This window comes from Melitaea cinxia, chromosome 9, assembly GCF_905220565.1.
Source record: "Melitaea cinxia chromosome 9, ilMelCinx1.1, whole genome shotgun sequence".
Lineage (NCBI taxonomy): Eukaryota > Metazoa > Arthropoda > Insecta > Lepidoptera > Nymphalidae > Melitaea > Melitaea cinxia.
Genome location: NC_059402.1, coordinates 1,596,079 through 1,620,455, shown reverse-complemented (window position 1 = coordinate 1,620,455; position 24,377 = coordinate 1,596,079). Strand labels below are relative to the sequence as shown.

Below are 24,377 nucleotides of genomic sequence, written 5' to 3'. Positions count from 1 at the left end.
TTCATAGAAATAACTATTAAATTATACGAAATTGTGCCTTTTAAAAAGTTACTCAGTGTGATAAGCATTTCAAGTGACTGAAATAAAAAAATAATTTGCGTTAAGCATCTTGATAGTAATACATTTCTTCATAACCACGCGGACGTAGTTGCGGGCAACAGTAAGTGTATTATAAAACAAAGTCCCCAAAAGTATATGTGATCGATTCCCTCAAAATCTACTGAACGGATTTTCATGCGGTTTCACCAATGGAGAGAGGGCTTGAAGAGTAAGGTTTATGGAACGGCTAAGCCGATTTTGATGAGAGTTTTACTGGATGTTTGCCAGGAAAACTTTGTGACAAACTGATTTCAACGCGGGTGAAGCCGCGGGCAGAGCTAGTTTTATATAAATATGTATTTGTTCCGTAGTTTTAATACTTAATTAAGTAAAACATACATTATTTTAGTAAAATAAAACAAAATATTTGTAGTTTGGTAAGCAAATATTTATTTTATACTAAAGTTACAAAACACTAGAGTTTTTGAGATCAATGATGAAGATACTTACCTATGTATAAAATTAAAAAAAAAACATAACAAAGACAGCCTTCTTTTCTTTGGCAAATATAAATGATAATAGTCGTATTACTTCCTAAAAGACAAAAAAAAAAAAAACTAATAAATTTGAAGCGCACTGTACACAAAAATCAACTTTATGCTCACCACAAATTGCGGTATTGCATTTTGAACAGTAACATTTTGTCCTGCGCCTTTTCTTGTATGAACATAGGCCACAAATCTTTCTTTTTTTCTATTCGCAGCCTCGACTGGCTGAAGAGCATTATTAGTTGATGATGGCTGTCCTTGATCTTCCTCGATAGACACTCCTAACACATTTTTTATCTTGTCCTTCACGTGTCTTCGCATAGTACGAATTTCCAGACGGATTTTGAGCCACGATTCTACCATATGCAGCTTCTTCACAAAATCACGTTCAGATAAAGTCGTAGGTATTTCTGGCTCCGGTACATTGTCGTGCAGATCAAGCGGAAAAATATTTTCATGGTCGGAAACCTTATTTCGAGCATTACTTTCTGCATCATCCACCTCTAAATAATCTTCTGTTTTGCTGTTCGATGACTCCTCTAGCGCACTGGGATCTTGTTCATTCATTAACAAACGCGTTATATTTTCCTCAGTCAGCAATCGTTTGGAAGCCATGGTAAAAGCTGCAAAGAAGAGCAAGCACTATGAACAAACAAAAGCAAACACTATAAAAATACTATACATAAACCCTAACCATTCGTCAAAATGACGACTATTTTCGTAGTATTTCGAAAAGAGCAGTACTTACCCTTCAGGCACAGTCGCTACCCGGAAGAGCTCGGCAAACACTGAATTGACAAGTGAAGACGCGGTGATCGGCACACGTGCCGAAAAGAAATAGCGATATTAATACGGTGTACTCGTCGATTCGACGAAGGTTAGGTGTCTAGGGTTAAAAAAAAATTTGAATTAAAAAATTTTGTATTTAAAGAAAATAAATGTTTATTAAATAAACTGTCATTTTTACTGAGGAAATTCGTAATATTGTATTTTTTCATTATCCCATATTTAGTTCCGGCCATAATCTGTACCTTTATGCCTATTACTTGTACAAAATAATTTCGATGTTTTACGTCTGCCAGCCGGCACGTGACGACTCACATTTTTTCGTTACAATTTATTTAGTGGTTTCAGAACTTATCGATTCCATAAAAAAAACTATCTGGTATGTTACTAAACATTAGCAAACAGAAACGTCATAATGACGTACGACACTTGCCCTCTTTGATCACAATAAAAAAGCATAAATGTTAAATGATGTTATATAACTAAATATAACCTTATCTAACGAATTAAGCTCCAAGCCTTCTCTTACATGGAGAAGAGGCCTATGCCGTGGTATGTTACAGGCCAAATTGAAAGTTTACTCGTAGGTACATATGATATTGGAATCAAAGCGTTTGCAGCAAATAGTGTTTTTTTTCTGTTTTAAATTTAAAAAAAAACCTAGGTTGGGTTTTAGGCTAAGATCTAGATTAGGTAAAACCGAATTTCGGGACCGTGGGGGGATGGGGGGGGAGAGGGTGGGAAACGCTACCCCTGGTACCACTGTCACACCTCGGAACCCCATGGTTGTGGAGATATCCATGGTTAAAGTTTTGAGGTTAGAAGAAGAATTTCGAAAGTTAGAGGAACGCTTGGCTCCGGCGCTACGGGAAGTGCAGCCCTTCCGCCCTTGCGTGCGAAAGCACGCTCACTCATGCTCCGTTCCGCAGTGGAGGCTGGTCTTAATGGACATATTCATCATTACAGCCTATACAGTCCACTGCTGGACATAGGCCTCCACAAGTTCACGCCAAAAATAACGTGAACTCATGTGTTTTGCCCATAGTCACCACGCTGGGGAGGCGGGTTGGTGACCGCAGTACTGGTTTTGTCGCACCGAAGACGCTGCTGCCCGTCTTCGGCCTGTGTATTTCAAAGCCAGCAGTTGGATGGTTATCCCGCCATCGGTCGGCTTCTTAAGTTCCAAGGTGGTTGTGGAACCTTGTTATCCCTTAGTCGCCTCTTACGACACCCACGGGAAGAGAGGGGGTGGCTAAATTCTTTAGTGCCGTAGCCACACAGCACTATATAATGGAAATATTACCCTTATCATACAAGTCGGTACATATTGTCAACAAGACGGTAAGCGAATTTTTATTATATTTATTAGATACGCATTGGCTTCTATTTACCTTTCAATATTTCAATGTTGCTGATTAAATTTGCGTACAAATAACTGTACAAAAATTTACCTCCGACGAAACCTTAAAAACTCGAATAATCTCTTCACGAGGAAAGTTTAAGTGCAAAATTTCTTAGCATTTTGATTAAATTAAAGTGTTCAAGTACCAAGTACGTACCTTCACAGTACTAGATCTTATTTGAACCTAGGAGCGTGGATTCTACTAACCATGTTTTGTTTTACTGGACAGTATAAATTCAGAATGGCAATTAATTTAATTTGACTAATCACTCTATCAGCGGAGTATTTTAAAAATTTAACTTGGAAATAAAACTGAGCTGTAGGTACTTTAAGAGTAAGATTGATTGCTCGGCGGCGCTGCTCCGGGATTTGTATTTCGTAAATTTTATATTTTACCGCTTCTCGAGAAAAAGTAATGAAGTTCAGGTTGCGTTTGTTATAGAATATACTGGAATATTTTTATTGGATTCCTAGTTTTTGAAATGATCCGTGCAGGTACGTGTTCTGAAGTATTTTCTCGCTTTGTCTTTCTTTACTCTAATATTATATTACTAGCGGTACCCGCGACTTCGTCCGCTTGGAATTATCAAAAGAGTTATTGTTCAGTTTACAGAGTTATGAGATAAATAATTTTTTTTAAATAAAAGCCTAAACCTATGTTACGCCTTATTACATCAGCTATCTGCCAGTGAAAGTCCCGTCGAAATCGGTTCAGCCATTTCAGAGATTAGGCGGAACAAGCAGACAGACAGACAAAAATTGTAAAAAATATTATTTCGGTAAATGTACCGTATATACATCCATATGCATTTAGTGAAAGCGGTTATTTTAATATTACAAACAGACACTCCAATTTTATTTATTTGTATAGATATACGTATACACGTGATTAACGTTCGGGTTTCTTATCTCGTAATATTTTAAGCTTTTAAATGATATATTACGTTTAGACGAACGAACGAACGAACGACGAACAACAACAACGAACAACGAAGAATCTTTTTTCTAAATTGTATCTATAACTTTTGTTACATCCGCCTTTCATTACGCCTTTGTACATCTTTCTTTTCATGTATCACTTTTGTTGTAATGTTTCTTTGTGGTGTACAATAAAGAGTATTTATTATTATTATTATTATTATTACATTTTTTTCTTATCATTCTCATTAGATTACCTAATAACAGCATTTATGCATTACCAACATTTACTATATAAAAATAAAAAACAATTCACCATAATAAGGTTTGCAAGATAATTTTACAAATTGCTGTTGTAACTTTAAAGCGTTTTGGAGTTAACTCCTTAATAATCGATTTCCATATTAGGCCCCCGGTATGAAAAAAATGCGAGGAGTAAAATCTAGTGAAAGAATGACCTCGTTATGTTTTGTTAACGCCATCTATATTATTTGATTCGTTTAATTACCATTTGATATGGTAATAATCTTTTTATCAGACTAGTTAGCCTTTTTTGTGTCTATTTAGACAGTCGATTTGAAGGAGTAAACTCCAGTCGTGCGTCGGAGCTTACAACACATACTTTTTTTTAATTGTGAAGCGAGTACTTCTTGCTACGTGTTAAAAAATTGTTCGTTGGGTTAGAGAGACACCCACAACTCCTAACACGAGACACAAGAGAGAGAGTAAAAAAAATCCTACAGAAATCTTAATTTTTTTTTTTTCAAAACACACAATATCACCTTACACTAAAGCAAAGCTTATACCATAAGAAACTACAATGACTCACCCACAATAAACTGCACTCAGATCTTAAGACGGCGAGAGAATCCAACCCAAAAAAGAAAAAGAGCAAAGAGGCAAAAAAAAAGGCCGCAAACACTCGCCCTGAGGCTTATATACCCTAGCATACCCCGCGCGTCGCGACACAACTACCCCCTAAGGTGAACCGCGACGTAACACAATACGAGGGTATTCCAAAATTAAATCAGTCGCCTAGAAAAAGTAAATAGCAACGCTAATGCATAACTGTGCTATTATACATCAGCAGGAACGAAACCAGGCGCTATTAAAAATATATGCTACAATACCCCCCCCGACAGAGAAGAATTTTGCATCTCTGGCAAAATTCTAAAAAAAAAAACTAATGTAAGGAGAGAATCTGGTAAGCTCAGGAAGGGATTATAAAATTTAACTCCATACTAAGAGAAAAAAAAAAATTTTTGATAGATTAATCATGAGAGATAATCGAATTACAAAAACACCACATATAATTTTGAATTCACTGCAACACTGTCTTACGACCCAATCATACGTCACTAACATACAACATCCTGAAATTCAACTATCAATGTGCGTTAACCGACCTAGACAATTAACGCCCTGACACTCAGAGTGACGGTCTATAAATGAGCACCACTCAGCAGCTACTTAAAATTTTTAATTTAACAATTTTTTTTTTCTTTTTAATCCATATTTAATACCGTATTCCCGATGTAGGCTTTAGAATGTGCATAACACAATTAGAATCGAATTTATATTCGATAGAATAAAATAATATGTGGAATCGCCACCCGTTCCAGAGTTAAGTTGTAACACAACAACGACAACAACTTATGGCGTAGGCTTTAAACAAAATAATATGAGTGAGCAGATACGTTAAAGATGCACCCAACACACACAAATTAAGTTATTGCTCAGTGGAATAACTCAACAAAAATAAACACCAAAAGTACATTAGAGATGTACCCAACACACAACTATCATAAGTCATGTACTTGTATAAGCACAAAATAAAAAAATGAGATCATCACCCGTCTCAAAAATGGAATACGTAATATAGATTTAAAACAAAAAGAAAACACAATATCAATTACCCTTACTACCAGAACTTCCTGTTAACTTCAAATCTTTAATATGCCAAACCCCAAGATCTTTACCATTCATATCCTGTAATACGTATACAAGAGGAGATCTTTTACCAACAATTCGACATTTGATAAATTTAGGCGCTAATTTCTTAGAAAAGTATTTATCTTTATCACTCAAGAAGTAAGTTTTCTTATAAACGAGATCACCAACATTAAATTCCGCAGTCCTACGACGCAAATTATAACTTGAAGTATTTTTAAATGAGCGGCATACAACCGAAATTGAACTTTATCGAAAATACTCACCAACCGACCTAAGTTCTCCGCATAACAGTCACGAGGAGTAAAAATCATATTTTCTATACTATCAGAGTCCAAGTAATGCGAACCACACGACACTAACCGAAAACTAAAATTAATTATAACTAAAATATATTAATAATTGATTTCACTTTTATCAAAGTGTCACTAATACCTGCCAAATCGGTTATCATATCCAACGGACTGACCAAAATCTCCACTGACGGTAACAATTCCGACAACCGTAATATCTGTCCACGCAAGCTAAAACTGCGGCAGCTGGCTCCTCATTCCGAACAACCACCTCATATTCTAACTCAGCACTCGGCAGGGATACGAATTTTATTAAGTGAGTCATCGTAGCACAATAATAAAATTTAAACGAAACAAAAAGTACAAAAAAAGGTTCGATTTAAATTAATTTTAAAATGTAACAAAGAAGTACAAAGTAAGCAAAAATATTCGTTAATAGAGGGTAGTCAAAAAAATTTAGTTACGGCAAAAATTATTGAGCAAGAAATAATTAATACAAAAAGTAGGTAACTGAAAATTTTTAGCAAGGAACGATTAACAATGCAAAAACCGTGACTACGCTCGGACAAATCTTTTAAATTCAAATAAAAACTTTTAAATATTAACTTTAAATTTTAAACATACTAATATAAATACACAACCTAAACGAAACAGTAATCAAATTTAATTAATAAAAATGAAAAGTAATAATTTAACACAATTCACAAAACACAAAACACACAAAGACACAAGGACAAGACCCTTTATATACCCAGAGAAAACCACTTGCCAGGAATAAGAAAAAAAAAAAAATTTGAGTGCCAATGCGATACCCTACAAAATAAAATAATTAAAATAATTCACCGACAAACAAATAATTTTAAATATTAGAGAATTTACGCTGGGGCCAGTGCTACGTGTTAAAAAATTGTTCGTTGGGTTAGAGAGACACCCACAACTCCTAACACGAGACACAAGAGAGAGAGTAAAAAAAATCCTACAGAAATCTTAATTTTTTTTTTTCAAAACACACAATATCACCTTACACTAAAGCAAAGCTTATACCATAAGAAACTACAATGACTCACCCACAATAAACTGCACTCAGATCTTAAGACGGCGAGAGAATCCAACCCAAAAAAGAAAAAGAGCAAAGAGGCAAAAAAAAAGGCCGCAAACACTCGCCCTGAGGCTTATATACCCTAGCATACCCCGCGCGTCGCGACACAACTACCCCCTAAGGTGAACCGCGACGTAACACAATACGAGGGTATTCCAAAATTAAATCAGTCGCCTAGAAAAAGTAAATAGCAACGCTAATGCATAACTGTGCTATTATACATCAGCAGGAACGAAACCAGGCGCTATTAAAAATATATGCTACATTCTATAATATCTTCAGGTCTTTTTATATAATATTATTAAATTTGTTAAAAATAGTAAATCAAAAGTATAGTTATCTGGGAACTTGGGGAGGCCTATGCCCAGCAGTGGAATGCCTTAGGCTGAAGTGATGATGATGATGATGATAATTATCGGATGTTCCCACAAACTCATGTATTTAATGTATGTAAACATAATTTGGAATAGGACAAATACATAATTATTGAGAAAATCCTTAATCACAAGAACGTAACAAACCTGAGATTGTTAGTGAAGTCTTCCTCAGACCTCGTAAGACCTTCCCGAACCTTCGCTAATGAATCACAAACTACTTCCAGAGAATCGTTCAGGTAAATACAAATTGATTTCGTAGATAAAAGACAATATTCTCAGAAATTGTCTACACTTTGGATCAACGTGTCTATGTGTAATGTGTTATTACATTCGTTAGCTGAATGATGAAATTATCAAATTAAAATTTTGTTTATTCTAACTTTCCTTGTTTGCACTAGCATATTTGGATCATCATTATGTGCAGTAAACATCACCATCATCACTTCAGCCTATCGCAGTCCACTGCTGGACATAGGCCTCCACAAGTTCACGCCAAAAATGGCGTGAGCTCATGTGCCATAGTCTGTTGTCCATAGTCACCACGCTGGATAGGCGGGTTGGTGACCGCAGGGCTGGCTTTGTCGCACCGTAGACGCAGCTGCCCGTCTTCAGCCTGTGTATTTCAAAGCCAGCAGTTGGATGGTTATCCCGCCATGGGTCAGCTTTTTAAGTTCCGAGGTGGTGGTGGAACTGTGTTATCCCTTAGTCACCTCTGACGACAGCCACGGGAAGAGAGGGGGTGGCTATATTCTTTACTGTCGTTGCCACACAGCTTGGAGTAAACATGATACCTTAATTATTAGGTATAGGTCTGTTTTTAATACACACACGCGGCCCTATACCCAGAAGATAGGCGACTCAATGACCATGATATTGGTAACAGCCGACTGATATGAATACATGTTTTTTGTTGTAATATATAAATAATACATATAAACATAAATACATACATTAAAGTCAGCCTCAGGGCGAGAATCAAACTCACAACCATCTTAACGTATTACAGTGTTATTAATGTGTCTTTTAATATGAAAATGCCTCAATAAATATCAATTCGAGGCCGTGCTCCAATCATCACGGCCCAGCGGTCCGGAAACAACAACCATGCAATACTGTTGATATTATTTATTTTTATTTTTATTGGAAATAAAACTCACTATTCATTTTTTAGTATTTTGTAACTATGGTATTGTGTAGTACAATTATATCTATCTATAATCTATATCTATAATATATATAAACGCGAAAGGTCATTCATCACGAAATCTCCGAAACTATAACACCTGCAAACTTGAAATTTGGCAGGTAGGCTCCTTATAGGAAGTAGACATCCGCTAAGAACGGATTTTACGAAACTCAACCCCTAAGGGGGTAAAATGGGGGTTGGAAGTTTGTATGAGAGTCCCATGTTTTTGGCGTAAGAGACTTGAAATTTAAAATGTATGCTCTATAGATGGTAACAAGGTGTTCAAATAATGTATCTTTAGAAATCAACTCCCTTTTGGGGTTAAAACGGGGGATGTTACGTTGACTCACGTTACGTTATAAACTTAAAATTTGTCAGGTAGGTTTCTTATAAGGCGTAGACATTTGCTAAGAACTAATTTTACACAACTCGACCCTTAAAAGGGTAAAACGGGGCTTGGAAGTTTATATAAAAGTCCTATGTTTTTGAAGTAAGAGACTTGAAATTTAAAATGTATGCTCTATACATGGTGAAAAGGTGTTCAAAGAATGCATTGTAATCTATATATATAAAAGAGAAAGATCACTGACTCACTCATCACGAGAACTCAAAAACTGCTGGATGGTCCATTCATACAGGATGGACAAAGATGAAATTTGGCAGGGAGGTAGATTATAATTAATAGACGTCCGCTAAGAACGGAAACTTATACAGCAGGGTCGGTTTAAAGCAAAATAACCGCGTTGCAACCCTATGTGTTCAAGAAACATTTATATTGATCACTTATAAGTAGTACAAAAAAATATATTTTTTACAATATCCAACCTTTACGTTACTAGAATACTTTTTATTTATCCCTGTCTTCACGGAGTCACGGAGGAGCGTGCGTTACGCTATTCTGTGACATATAGTTACGTAGAACCATATTAAAAACTGAATTGCATGCAGTATAGTTAAACATATTTACACTACAATACTACATTATTACTACACTATTTCATACCACAATTCTGACAAATTCAACGAACCATTTTGTTAAACGCGACGCGCGCTTCACGCGCACGTAGTCGCGGGCAACAGTTAGCGTATTATAAAACAAAGTCCCCAAAAGTGTATGTGATCGATTCCCTCAAAATCTACGGAACGGATTTTCATGCGGTTTTATCAATGGAGAGAGGGCTTCAAGAGGAAGGTTTATGGAACAGCTAAGCCGATTATGAGAGTTTCACTGGAAGTTTGCCAGAAAAACTTTGTGTCACACTGATTTCAACGCGGGCGAAGCCGCGGGCACAGCTAGTTCAATATATTAATAAACAGACGCCGTATAAATATTCTATTAAAACTTTCTGTTTTTCCTTTGTATAGACCAAGTTAAACCAATTTTAAATTGTAAATTCCGTATTGTTGAAGTTTTACTTCAACGATACGGAATTTATCTCGGATAGTCTCACTTCTAATCCTATCTTTGAGAGAAACCCCAAGCATAGCCTTTTCCATTGCACGTTGAGCGACTTTAAGCTTGTGGACCAGTCCCTTCATCAGTGTCCACGACACATCGAACATACACAAAAAAAAACAATATACATATATATAAACGAGTCGAATTGAGTATCCCCCATCTTTTTTGAAGTCGGTTAAAAATATTACTACAAATTTCTTTAAAGAACTATTATTCACGCACTAAATAAAAGAAATTTTGCTCAAATCGTTCGCCTCGCATGTTTTCATTCAAATTCGCGTGACTCGAAATTGGACGGAAACAAATACCAACGAACTCTGGAATAAAGGCGAGCTTTACTTTAAGCTATCCTTCTGGCAGTAACAGCTATGGATGCAATTTACATAGGTACACTTTTTAAAAGCTTATGAGGTAATTACAAATTAAAAATAATACAGTTAATTTGACAACCTCCTCCTTTTTTTGAAGGTGGTTAATTAATGGTTAGCTTGGTAAGATGTTTTCAAATTTTTCTTATGACGTACTCGTTTTTGTGCGGTGTATAATAAATAAAATAAACATAAAAATAATTTATTTCGGATTCTTACGTTCGTACACTTTTACTGACGTACTAACTGACTAGGCGTACTTCGTAACGCCTTATTTTTTTTCTTAAATATAATAATTACATACATCACAATAAAATATAGCCTATCTTTCACATCGGATCAAACTGCACACTGTGTGCTTTGATTAAAATTGGTTAAGTAGTTTAGGAGTCCATCGCGGACAAACAATGTGACGTGTGATTTACGTATATTAATATTTATTTCTAAACTATTTTACTTATTATGTACGATTTTATTTTTGTGTTTACCCACACATTAGGGATTCTAAACATTTTTTTTGAATATCATATCAAAAATTGACCGCTCCAGCGGGATTCGATTTAATAGCATGGTGTCGTCTCCTGTCAAAGATTTTCATTGTAATATGAAACTTTGAATAGTTACGGGTCTCTGTAAAGGACTCACTATAGACGGCGCCACGGTTCACTTAAACCGAAAATAAAAATCATCATATCGAGAATTTCGCTCTGGCGGGTACATCGTTTCATAGCTTAATTGGCTAGAGCGCCGACACGGTCAGTCGGAGACGCGGGTTCGAATCCCGCTGGAGCGGTCAATTTTTGATATGATATTCAAAAAAAATATTTTACTTATTGTTAGTAGGATTATAAAATATTATTTTATTTGGTCCGTCATTGTGTCTACCCCATGTTTTGGAATAGAACATGACTGTTTTCAGTAATAAAATGTAAATAAATATTAAACTTATTACTTCAAGTAGATTAACATCACATATGACATTTATAGTAACTTGGCTATAGACGTAGATGTCATTATATGTAATCTCCTATATATATATTAATAAATGTTTGTCTGTATGTCATTTATACCAATGCTATGCATTTTATTATGTCATGACCTTCACTATAGTGTTATGTATGAGCCTACAAAGGTGTCTGAGTTAGTACGACAAAGAAAAAAGCGTAGCAACGCGCGCAGGGTACAGTTAGTGTTCTATAAATATATTATTCTTGTACAAAGGTTTCACCTTTTATAGAAAAAAAAATCGGTACCTAACCGAACTCGCTTTTGAACGCAAATTTATTTCAATGTATGTATGTTTTCTTTCAAGTTTAGCACGTGACATCTTTTTAAACTTAAGCTTTTGAAAAAATATTAATATTCGGATCAAACAAAAATTTGAGTCCTTGACCTTCGATACACGTGTGGAAAATTCCAGACAGTTCCTAAAATAGATATGATGTATTTACCCTAACAGAGAATACTCTTAATAAATGTAATATTGTGTTCAAAATACTTATATTCAAGGGGAAAATTCGTTAAGTTTATAAGAGAAACGTAATAAAATTGAATAGATGAGGGATTTTCGTATCTACTGAGCGTTCGCCCGAATCTCTATTGACCGAGTCGCCGTCGAAGGCCCTTCGGAGGTCGACTGAAAGGGCTTCAATATTATTATAGAAATAATATGCTAATGTTCCTATGTTATGACAATAATATAGGTGGCAATACATTGTTATTCACATGTGCATAATAAAAATGTAATGTAAGCTTTAATAATAAAAATATCTTTCAGTTCGTAGCTGAATATAGTGATAATATATATATACCTTTTCGTGTTTAATCTGCAAAAAGTTTTTATTACTATTTTATAAAAAAGTATGGCATAATAAAAATTAAAAAAAAAAGTATCTGTTTAAAACTATTTATGTACGTAATTATTGTAAATTATTGAATATGTAATATGACGTTAGTAGTTTCGTTAAACAAAAACTATCGCTAAATGAGTTTTCATTTTGAGTTGAGTATTTTTTTAGGGCTTCGTACCCTAGCGACACTAAAGCGTTAGTAATAGGGTCCTATTAGTGACGCTTTACTATCCATCCGCTTGTCACACGGCTGTGTAGTTTGAACTAATATATGAGTTCTTAATATGTATATTAGTATCGTCCTAAAAAAATAAAGGTTAAAATAGGTGTTTGTTCTTAAACCAAACAAAGTGAACCTTTACTTTACATCGACCTAAATGAGAAAATCAATAAAGTACGCTTCAGTTGGTAATATCCCCCTGCTGGGCATAGGCCTCTTTCCCTGTGTAGGAGAAGGATCAGAGCTTAATCCACCACGCTGCTCTAATGCGGGTTGGCGGATATATTTCCTACTATGAGTAACGATCGCTATCAGGTGTACATCATAACAACCGGGACCGACGGCTTAACGTGCTCTCTAAGGCACGGTGGGGAGACCCACAAGGACTGCACAAACACTGAGACCACAGCAAACATCTGTATCACTACATAGTATAAAACAAAGTCGCTTTCTCTGTCCCTATGTCCCTATGTATGCTTAAATCTTTAAAACTACGCAACGGATTTTGATGCGCTTTTTTTTAATAGATTAGAGTGATTGAAGAGGAAGGTTTATATGTATGATAACATCCATTAAACAGTGGAGAAATACTGTTATTTTTGAGGTTTCTAATGTGATGTCGTAAATAATTACATTTTTTACGCTTACATTGCAAACGCAGGCTGAACCCTACGAGATTTACCATAATAATCTACTAAGTATTGTACACATTGAGAAGGTCTACAGAAAACTCTGCTATGGTATATGTACCTCTTATGGATATCCCACAATAACATTTTTTTGTCATTTACTTTTTACGACAAATAATGGCTAATTTTCGAAGCGATTTTAACCAATATAGCATTAGTCCTTATCTAATTAAATACCTTAAATACATTGTTGATTTAATATAGAACTATATGGCCCTTTGCAGCATATGATTTAAATGGATATTTTCGAAGATATTACAGATTTAAAAATTGCGGGACGTAGCATTTGCGGAGGTTCTCCCTGTAGCATTTTGAATTTAGCAGCGATCGGACGCGTTTATTATATGCGCGGGCAGTAATGAATGAATCAAAACTACTGGGTCGATTTAAATCATTTTTTCAGTGAATGACATAGGCTATATATTTTATACCCGTGCGAAGCCGGAGCAGCCGCTAGTGGCCTATAAAAATGTTCATCATGTGCGGGGATCGAATCCGCAACTGCCAGCGCAACAGCAACAAACCAGTGCAGTGAGCGTAGCGCAAACGCGGTGTTAACTAACTTTCGAATAAAAAACATCATTAATACCTGTAAACACACACTAAAAATGTATGAAGCAACACATAAAAAATAGAGCCGAATTCCTAATTTGAAGTTAGTTAAAAAGACATTTTTCGAAGAGTTGCTAGACGTAATTTTTAGATACCCTCCCTAACTTGGAAGTTCTTTTTTCGTAACTTCTACAAGTTACAAAAGTATCACAATAACTTCTCATGTTTATTTCATGCTATAGTTAGATCTATATGGTGTTCGGAGAAAAGAGAATGGTTGTCATTATATCGTCCTCTATTATTTTTTGCACGTTTCTCAGACAGCAAATAGGCACTATAAATCACATCGCGCTATTTTCGTGATAAATATTGAGTTATAGAAGATTCATTTAATATTGATATTTAATGTCTATACATACTCGTATATGATATTTTATTCAAGATATTCTTCTTATAATTAGTTCTAATTTATTGTTGGCTAGAGCACCGAGACGGTAAGTCAGAGGATGCAGGTTCGAACCCCACTGTAACGGTCGATTTTTGATATGAAATAGATTATATATATTTAATTTTTTAATTTATAAAGAATAGAAATAGGCTCTAATATAATACATCTGACATATGCTATATCTAGGTAAACAAATATTATAACCCGAAAAGTTTGAATAAAATGCAATGCATGCCAATTTTCTTAAACTTAAATTTTTTTATGGATTTATTTATTTCTAAAAGTTTTATGTGATATCAAAATCAAAATCAAAAACAGATTTAATCAAATAGGCTCCCAAGAGCACTTCCGAATCGTCATTTTACAAATTAACAGTAAAAATAAATAATTATATTTGTAGAAGTAAAGCTACCACCGATTCGGAATGTAGATTCTGCAGAGAAGAATCGGCAAGAAACTCTGCAGTTACTCTTTTGAAAAATAATATATAAATGTGTTTTAGTACAAAATTAGTAACAAGTTGCATAAAATACAGCGTCACCAAATCCACACATCTTTATCAACTATGTAATCCTGCACCGAATAATAAGCTTTATAAAAATAAGGATCATAAATAACCCATGATAAATGTCTCTGGGTAGTATTTAATCCTATGTTTAGACTTTAAAAAAAAAAAAAAAAATACAAATGCCGCGTCCACGAGAAACGCTGTGGCATTATTATAATTTTTCTTTATTATATGAAAATATAGCGAAATAGTGCTTTTAAGTGGAAAACCATACTTATTTATCTATTCTTATCGGTAGTGTAAGTAAAATACCATCCATGTGCAGTTAGCAACGGTACTTACTGGAAGCAATTTTCTAGATAAGGTCACGTTCGACCTGCATCGTGTCATTTTACGTAGTTTCCAATATCGATTTACCAGTTTTAATGTTCTTTATCTTTTGCTAACATTACTCATACACTTTGATAAAGAACTTAAGCTATAATTGTGTTTGCTCGCAAACGAAAAAAAACGCACCAGTCGTCAATACGATTTTCGAAGATTTCCCTCGATTTCTCTGGGATTCCATGATCAGATCCTGGTTTCCTTATCATGGTACCACATTCGGGATATCTCCTTTTTAACTAAAAAAGAATTATCAAAATCGGTTCTTAAACGATGAAGTTATCCTCGAACATATATAAAAAAATATATACGTACGGTCAAATTGAGTAACCTCCTCCTTTTTCGAAGTTGGTTAAAAATTAAGACAAAGCTATGTTAAGTATGTTTTTTTAAAGACTGGATAAGTAGTTTTAGTATTAGTAACGTACTCATAAATAATAAATAAAACGAATCATACTCAACAGCCCCAGCGCCCACCCAGACCATAATAAACACCTGTATGGCCTACACGAATTGGCAATCAGCCAGTTTTCGTGACTACTGCGCCAAAATGGAAAACTTAAAACTTAATAATAACGAGAAAAGAATTAATTGGGGTAAGGTACAAGGGCGGGCTTATCTTTTTAATGTAATACTAGGATAGAGACATAGAAGAAGTAAAACATTGCTTTCAAATATAACAAATTTACAATTAAAACATTGTGTTACAAGTTTATTGTACACCAAATAATTGTGTTAGCTTATAAACCACATATAATAGCTTAATAAAAAATAATCAACCAAATCGGTACACACAGTAAAAAGTTCTGAAGTAACACATGAAAAATACAGTCGAATGGAGAAAATCCTCCGTTTTTCAATATCTGTTAGATAGATGGATAGTTGAAAGATTGTTTGTTCTAGTAAAAAAAACAATAAATGTTGTCTGGTTTTATGCTTAAGAGTGATCTCTTCCAGGCAACTTTTGGGAAAAATAATATAAAAAGAATAAAGCGGAAAGAAATCATACAAATGGTAAACCGTACACAATATAAACGTAACAATATATTTTAGAGTCGCTTACTTTTTCTTTTCTTTATACAACTAGGTCGGTAAACAAGCGTAGCTTATAGTCGTCTGCAACACCAGAAACATAGCAAGCGCGTTGCCGACCCTAATCCCCCCAAGAGTTTTGGTCACCTTACTCACAACAGGAACACAACACTGCTTGCACGCAGTATTATTTAGCTGTGATCTTCTGCAAGATCGATGTACTTGTATAGTCGTGGTGCAAATTTCCTGCTGTGTCCTACTTCACTTACTTGGTGGATAAGTTATTTTCGGCTATTGTCAATAGTCCACACTATGACGATGATTGCTTCTCATTATAAGCAAATAGTGTCCAATGATTTTATTGTTCAAAATTGAATCTAAGAACGTTGCTTAATAAAGTTCATTTTGCCTTAAGAATAAGCAATACTCCTTGTAGTGTTTTTCTGCAGGGTGTCTTAATAGTGGGCGTACTTAGTTATTTGTATTTCGTTTAGTGTAGGTAAATAAAATTCCACAAAGATGAATACTTCAGGAACTTTGTCCTGATATAACCTATTTTAAGACTAATGATAATTTTTGGGTTCAAAATTAGTATTTTTTTAGTAAACTTGATATAGTGATAATTTTGTTAGTACTGTAATTTGTTTTTATAGCATTAATTAATGAGTTTGAGTGAAAAATGAACAGTCGAAAATAAACCCTTCACAGGCTTCGTGTCGTTCATGCCTTTCCTTAGAAACAGTTGACCGTTAGGGTATGTAAAAATAATTTCTCAGATTTTTTTTTAATTTACTGGTTGATTATTTAGAAAAAAATACCAATAACATATAATTGTCTCTTGTAAGCTTCAGCTATAAACGACAATTGAAAACGTCACATATATCTACTATCCAACTAGATTTTCGGTGCAATGAAATACCAAATCTATATAACTCTATCCATTTTCCTAGTAAAAAAATATTTACTAGGTATCAGGTTATTACATTACTCACAGAGATCAGACCAATAATCCAAAAAGACCATTCTTCAGATAACTTTTTTCATCACGTTATGATTACATCGTAACCGTGACATTGTGACATCGTGACGGGACGTCGAAGTTCAATGGAAAATTTAACGGCACACAGCAAAATGTTGGTAAAAGTTAGAAAATTTATAATTAAGCTTTGTATGACATTGAGTGATGACATCCGATGAACGGCCATTGTTGCGCCAGTGGCATCTACATGTGCTCCATGAGATATTAGAAATTGTACGACTTTCATTGAAGCTGGTAAAGCTGTATCAGTCAGTCTACGTTGTAAAAATGAGATTCATTATGACATGCATTGTTTATATTCTAGACTTTTCTGCTGTCATATGGGGATGCTATTATGTACGCGTTTCGGACCATGATCTTGGTCGGCAATAAAAAAAAGTTACGGATACATTTTACAGTTTTACCACTAAATCCCCATTTACTTGTCAGATTCTGTCCTATGTAGACGCTGATAGCTATTTCGTATTTAACGGTATTCAAGATATAAATGCTATAATGTATTTTTCTATTTCACCACTAAACCTAACTTTGTTCTCAATTATTTCGTGTCGCAACCTCGAAAACTAAAAGTTATACCTAGTTATTTGAGTTGAATCAGATCTTGAAGATAAATTAATAAATTCTGTCGATATTTTGAGTAGAGGAAACGAATGTCTTGCTCTAAATAATCTATATATATAAAAATCAATGTTTGTCTCTATGTCCTCCATAGAATCGTAAACTATGTATTTAATCATGTCATGATTTTTAGCAAAGTGTTATGCATGAGCTCAAAAAGGTTTTTGACTTGGTATGACCGAAAAAAAAAAAGCGTAGCAACGCACGCAGAATACAGCTAATTAATAATAAAATGTGTGTTTCATGACAGAATGGAATATTTTCTTATATATAAAATTCTCGTTTCACAATGTTAGTTACCATACTCCTCCGAAACGGCTGGACCGATTTTTATAAATTTTTGTGTATATCGGGTATATTGGTGTGTTGTGTATATCGGGTGTAATTTTAGATATATCGGTTTGTGAATATCGGGTTTGCTGAGTCAGCTAGTTAATATATAATATATTTCTATTCAAGAAAAAAACATCCAAACACTTTTCTTATAATAAGCCTTTCGAACTTAAAGCTTAGAAAATAATACAGAAAAAGCTATGAAAGTTTTAAAAATACTCTTAGCGTGAGCACTTAAATCTGATTATAAAAACTTCGGCACTTAATAGTTTCCTTTTGTTCGCAGATTCGCAAACAACGATGAAATAAGAAAAGCGATTTTGAATGCCTACATTCTCTAATACTATAATGGATATATGACTAAAGACGAAAGTTAAAAGAAAAATGACGAACGTAAAATTAAAACTAATGTTCTTCCTCCTTAACGCACTATTATCCGCGGATTTAGTGCACTCTCGCCCTTACTCTGACTTCAATTCAACAGATATCATTATGAACTTTTCTAATAATAGTAGTACATTTAATATACCAGTAGATTCTAATTCTGACACGCTTATAGTTGCGAATGAGAGTGAAGAAGAAACAGCTGAAGAGACAGCAGAAGAGACAAATAAGAGTTCCAATACTCAAATGGAGGCTATCGTCAACGCAGAACAGGATAGGGACGAAGCGTTTTCCGAAAATAATAATCAAGACCAAGTTAGTATGTTTGAAATACCAAAGAATGAAGCGGAGGCGTTCGAAAAACAATTTAACATATCAAGTCCTTTGTTAGATGAAATGATAGATTCAGAATCCGACAGAGAAGAAACGTTAACAGACATACTTTTTAGACCTAATTCTGAGTTTGTGCAAGACATGCCTAGATTTGAGTTTTTGATAGCCGCTAAGATTAACGGCAGTGATGATAACGATACAGTTAAAGATGTAACTTATAGTAATAATAATTTAGCTAAAAGAAATCGTAACGCCAGTGATGTTCTGCGGAAGGTGGACTATGTTGAATTAGTTGAAGTAATAAAGCCTTCGAATATGAATGAGAATAAGAGCGCGTACAATTTGGCGAATATTACAGCGCACAATATAGACAACGATGTGGCGCCAGACACAAGTGAGTATTTGTTCTGATATTTTATTGTTAATTGCCAAATACTGTACTAGTAATGGAGAAAGTACTTTGACACTTATAATCTTTAATAATAAAATATTTAAGTTAATAACATTAAAATTGATTGATGAAATATTTGTATAACTATTCCTAATACAGATTCTTTTTATTTTCGCTCAATCCGTGCCAAAAAGAAAGAAAAATATAGAATATTAAAAAAATCATCAAAAATGTAATGTTTGGTGTTCATCACCTTTCAACTCAGAATCAACAAATAGATTTGAATAGATTGTCTGTTAGGAATTTGGAAAATACTTGTAATATATCTTCAGACTGATTCTTTGAAATATTTGATATCACGTGCTAAGTTTAATTATTTCATTCATATCATTTAATATGTACGATTTTATTTTTGTGTTACCCACACATTAGGAATTCTAAACATTAATTTTCATTTTCATTCATATCATTTAATTTCTCAGAAAGAAAGTCATCGTAAACATTTCATTCGTTTTTAATATTGTGCAATGTTGTAGAACATTCTTATTACTTATTTTTAGTCAAACGGGAGTAACTATTCCAAAAGACCGAATTCGATTCAAAATGCATTCACAGACAGAACAGGATTATGGCGGCAAAATGTTTTATTTGTTGGTGAATAAATTCTGAACGAATGCTTCAGTGACACACTCCAATTAATGAATGGCTTGATTAAACCTTTCTCAAATTGAATTTACCGTAATTTATTCAATAACGAGGGTTAATGAATAATCATCCCTTTTAACATCCTTCCACTCCATTATTTGTATTAAATTATCAATAAATTATAAAGTAAATGGGGTTGACGTGAAAAACATACTTGAGTAATATTATATTTTTTATGAATTATGTAATTTTATGAGTTAATTTATTGCTTCTGACCGGCTTTTATTTTAGGATATTAGTATTAAAATAAAAATATGAAAAATTAAGTGCTAACTGACATAAGTGTACACTTCAGGCATAGGCCTCACTCAGGCTGGTCTTTCCTTTACTTTTCTATTAAAATGTATTTCTTATATTTCGTTTAGTAAATCGAACGATTAATTTTCCTTTTCTTTTTCTTTTAATTCAACCAGTCCTAATCACAGAGATGGTCATCATATGTGTTCCTCAATAAAAATCTGCAATGCTTTTTAAGCCTATTAGTTAATCATATTAAATTCATTTCGTGCATATAAAACTCTGATAACATTTAAGTATTTTAATTGTTTAGATATACTTTTGTATATAAAAATCGGAGCAACCCAGCAGACAGCATCAGCTGAGGTTTAATAGTTACTACAGCTCCCAAAAACAGATAATAATAATAATACTAATACTAATTCTCTATTATTTCAAAATAAAAAGACACATTTGTACTTAAATGTTTAGGATACCTCTGCTGCCATACTAGGAAAACCTGTGTTACGGCATGCATGCTAAGTTCTTATTATCTCGAGCTTTGGTAGTTGAAACGAGGATAAATAGATATCTATTGAGCAAGGACCTCATTGATTATTTTTTGTGCATGAAAATATATGAATTGTGTACATAGTCACACACAGAGAAATTCAAGTACCTACCTAATTACCAACATTGAGGTCTCGTATTTTACGAGGTTCACACTCCCCAGAGAGCTCACAGACCTAGCGCCGGACCCTTTTGACAAATTAACGAGCATTCTAAATTTATATTATGTCGCCCCCGCTCTGTACTCAATCCTTCTCTGTTCGCGTAGGTTATAAATTCGGTTGGAAATGCTTTTAAGTGCTGTGTTTATGTTATCATTTGCTTTATTTCTTTTTTCTTTCGTTTTTCTAATGTATTTTTACCGTTGCTTTTAAACTGTTTTTATATGAAAGAAAAATTATACGAAGTCAAAAATACATTCATTCACAAATTGCTTACCCATAAAATTTCAAACTATTCCTACAGAATTGGCCGCGATGCAATTTTATTATAATTTTTAATATAAGTCAATTTTAAATAAATATTAAAATGAAGAATAAAAACGTAAATCTAAAAGTTCATTTGTTTTATACAAAAATAGAATAGAAGAGTTCCGTACTTGAACAATGGGTCGATTGAAGTCACGCTCCAGTTGTCAACACATCATGTTCTGCAACTGGTGCAAGGTTAAGATAACAAAACAATTGCAAGCTCGCAATTAAAACTATGATATGGAAAAAAATAACTGTTTTGTTTATAATTACACATCATCATCATCATCATCACTTTAGTTTAATACAGTCCACTACTGGCCATAGGCCTCCAAAAGTTCCCGCCAAAAATGGCGTGAACTTACCTGTTTTGCCCATAGTCACCACGCTGGGCAGGCGGGTTGGTGACCGCAGGGCTGGCTTTGTCGTACCGAAGACGCTGCTGCCCGGCTGTGTATTTCAAAGCCAGCAGTTGATGGTTATAACTACACAACGAAATCAAATCGAACTATTACGTTTCTCGAAATATTAGTTTAGTTTTTTTTTTCGATTATTATTCTTCAAACTTGTCGATTATAAATTTAGCACTAAATTTTCACGAATTCGAAATTTTCATGGAAAATTCCACATTGGTTTTTGTTACACAAAATGCACAACTGAATATGACCTTATGTAGCGTTCGTAGAAGGTACATTCTAAAAATAAAAAAACCTTTTTATGTAATTTATTGAATTAATATAATTCCAAAATAAGTACTTAGCGTTATTTCGCGATCTTTTAATTATTAAAATAAGGTGGTTTAATTATCTAAAATTTAACATTTTAATAGCTATGTAGAAACAAAGAAATATTAAAATGACGATTTGACCTTTCTTCTTACGTTTAATCGCGTTGCTATAAATATTCGTTTAGCAAATAGCATGAGAAGTTTTGACTAGCAGGCTTCTCAAGCTATTATGCCAAGCTACATGCTATGGGTAAGCTCTCTCGAGCGTGCTACCCGCAGCATGTAGGCACGTGACCTGTCGCAGTTGTTTCCATGTTTTCAGGTTTCACCGACGTGCAGACATTGTTCCTGGCATGTTTCGCAACGCTTCTGCCCCTTCTGACCGTGTTGTTCGCTACGCTTCTTGTCAGGTAAGTAATTTTCATTATATCTTTTCTTGTATAGAATGATTAAGTATAATCAATCATACGGTCTCATCGCTGAAAGCGATCTCTTCAAGAGAAACAAAAAGATATGAATTAGAAACTGCGGTTAGGAAGTGAATAAATAATTGGTGTGTTAATTAGAATATTTTGTAATAAAATACACACACACATACACACATATATATCAAATATATGTATGTTAGATACGATACATACATATTACATACAATATCTACATAATACTTACAAATATAAAATACATAAATTATACAAAGACGATATAGGCAATCATGACGTGTTTAATGACAAATAGTGTATTTTAAGATATTCTTTAAAGGTGAAGAGATGTGGGATGTTGGTTTAATCGTAACTATCGAATACTTGAAGTTATTTACAGACCTTGTAAAGTATCCGTATCGTCGGGCATTTCAAAAAATTAATAAACAGCGATAAAATCAGAAAAGGTTGTTTCATTTATAATGAGTGATATTCGCGTAAACATTAGAAAACTTGTTTTCTATGCTACACTTTTTTTATGCTACAGTTTAAAACCTCCAACTGATTATTCTCCTTTGTAGATACTTCTTGCTCGACTACGGGTTTGCACAATAAATTTTGCATATGAATTGTAAGCTATGTCAGTTTAGATGTAATGAAAAGAAAATACAAATGTAGTAACTTAGTAACAATGTCGAATAGATGAAATATCATGCTTTTTGTATTAAAGATGCATGTTTGTATTAAGTTTATGGTTTAATATTATATAAAACAGTGTTAAAACAAAAGTTACGTAAACGTATAGACACAGGGTTAGTATTAAAAAAAATGGGTGTGCTTTAGACCACAAGACTTACTAAAACTTACGAATGTAACTCTCTCTCTTATTTTTCTCAGAATTGATCAAACCATCTATATATATAAATGAATATTTGTCTGTATGTCCATTAAAAAATCGTAAACTATGCATTTGATCATGTCATGATCTTCAGCAGTGTTGTGCATGATCCCAAAAAGATTTCTGAGTTGGTACGACCAAAAAATAAAATATAATAAAAAAAAGCATAGCAACACGCGCGGGGTACAGCTACAACATATAAAGTTACATAATATTTCATCTATACTTTCGAATATAGAATAGTTTTGAACCCTATAAGCTATTCAATAACAGAAAAGTAATAAAAATGAGAAAGTAACATACCGCTTACTACTTTAAACATCGTTCAAGCCACGTTGGCTCGCATTTGCTCGTGGACATATAAATATGAAACTTTGATTTGTGTGCAGTGACTTCCCAACTATTACAATGTTCTCTGTGGCAGTGACGCTTCAGTCGTCATTCGAGCAACACGTTTTATCGTTTCACATTGTTTTCTTGCCCGAGTACATTTGTTAAAAAACTTGACATTTTAACGATGAGTTGTTGAAGTATTTAAATTTGGAATATCATAGACCTGCATTTTTACTTAAATTGTACTATACTGGTTATAGTTATCCTGGAAAAATTCCGTACCGCCATATTTTTATAACCGACTTCAAAAAAAGATGAGGTTCTCTATTCGAGTATATTTTATATGTGTTGCCTCAAAAATTTTCACTGCGTAAACCGATTCGGAATATTCCTTTGTTTTCAAAAGCTGGTGCTTGTCATCTGGTCCCATTTTAATTTGAGCAAGATCGTTATTTCGTATTTAATTTTTAACTCAGGTAGGGCACAGCAGGAAATTTCCTGCTAAAAATATGAAGCAGCTCGACTGTAGTACTCGACCTTACAGAAGATCACAACTAAATAATACTGCTTTCAAGCAGTGTTCTTTCTTGCTAGTGAGTAAGGCGACCAGAGCTCCTGGGAGAAGGGGGGATAGGATCGGCAACGCGCTTGTAATGCTTCTGGTGTTGCAGGCCTCTCAAGCTAAGGTAATTGGCTACTATAAGGCGAGCGATTGGTTAAAAAAAATGACTATTTTTCTGATTACCTACGTTGAGGATTATTTCATTTTATTATTAGCAATTTAAATATAAGTCTTTTTTGTATAATTGTACTTCACTGTGGGTTTTAAC

General features: G+C 34.0%; 1 protein-coding gene across 1 annotated transcript in view; it reads left to right on the top strand.

Moving 5' to 3' along the window:
- The first annotated feature begins 18,482 nt into the window (after nt 1-18,482).
- Nucleotides 18,483-24,377, top strand: part of LOC123656485 — a 59,001-nt gene continuing 53,106 nt past the window's right edge. The window contains exons 1-2 of the mRNA XM_045592162.1: nt 18,483-19,209; nt 22,199-22,304. Coding sequence (XP_045448118.1) covers nt 18,483-19,209; nt 22,199-22,304 — 833 coding nt within the window. The remainder of the gene's footprint in view (nt 19,210-22,198; nt 22,305-24,377) is intronic.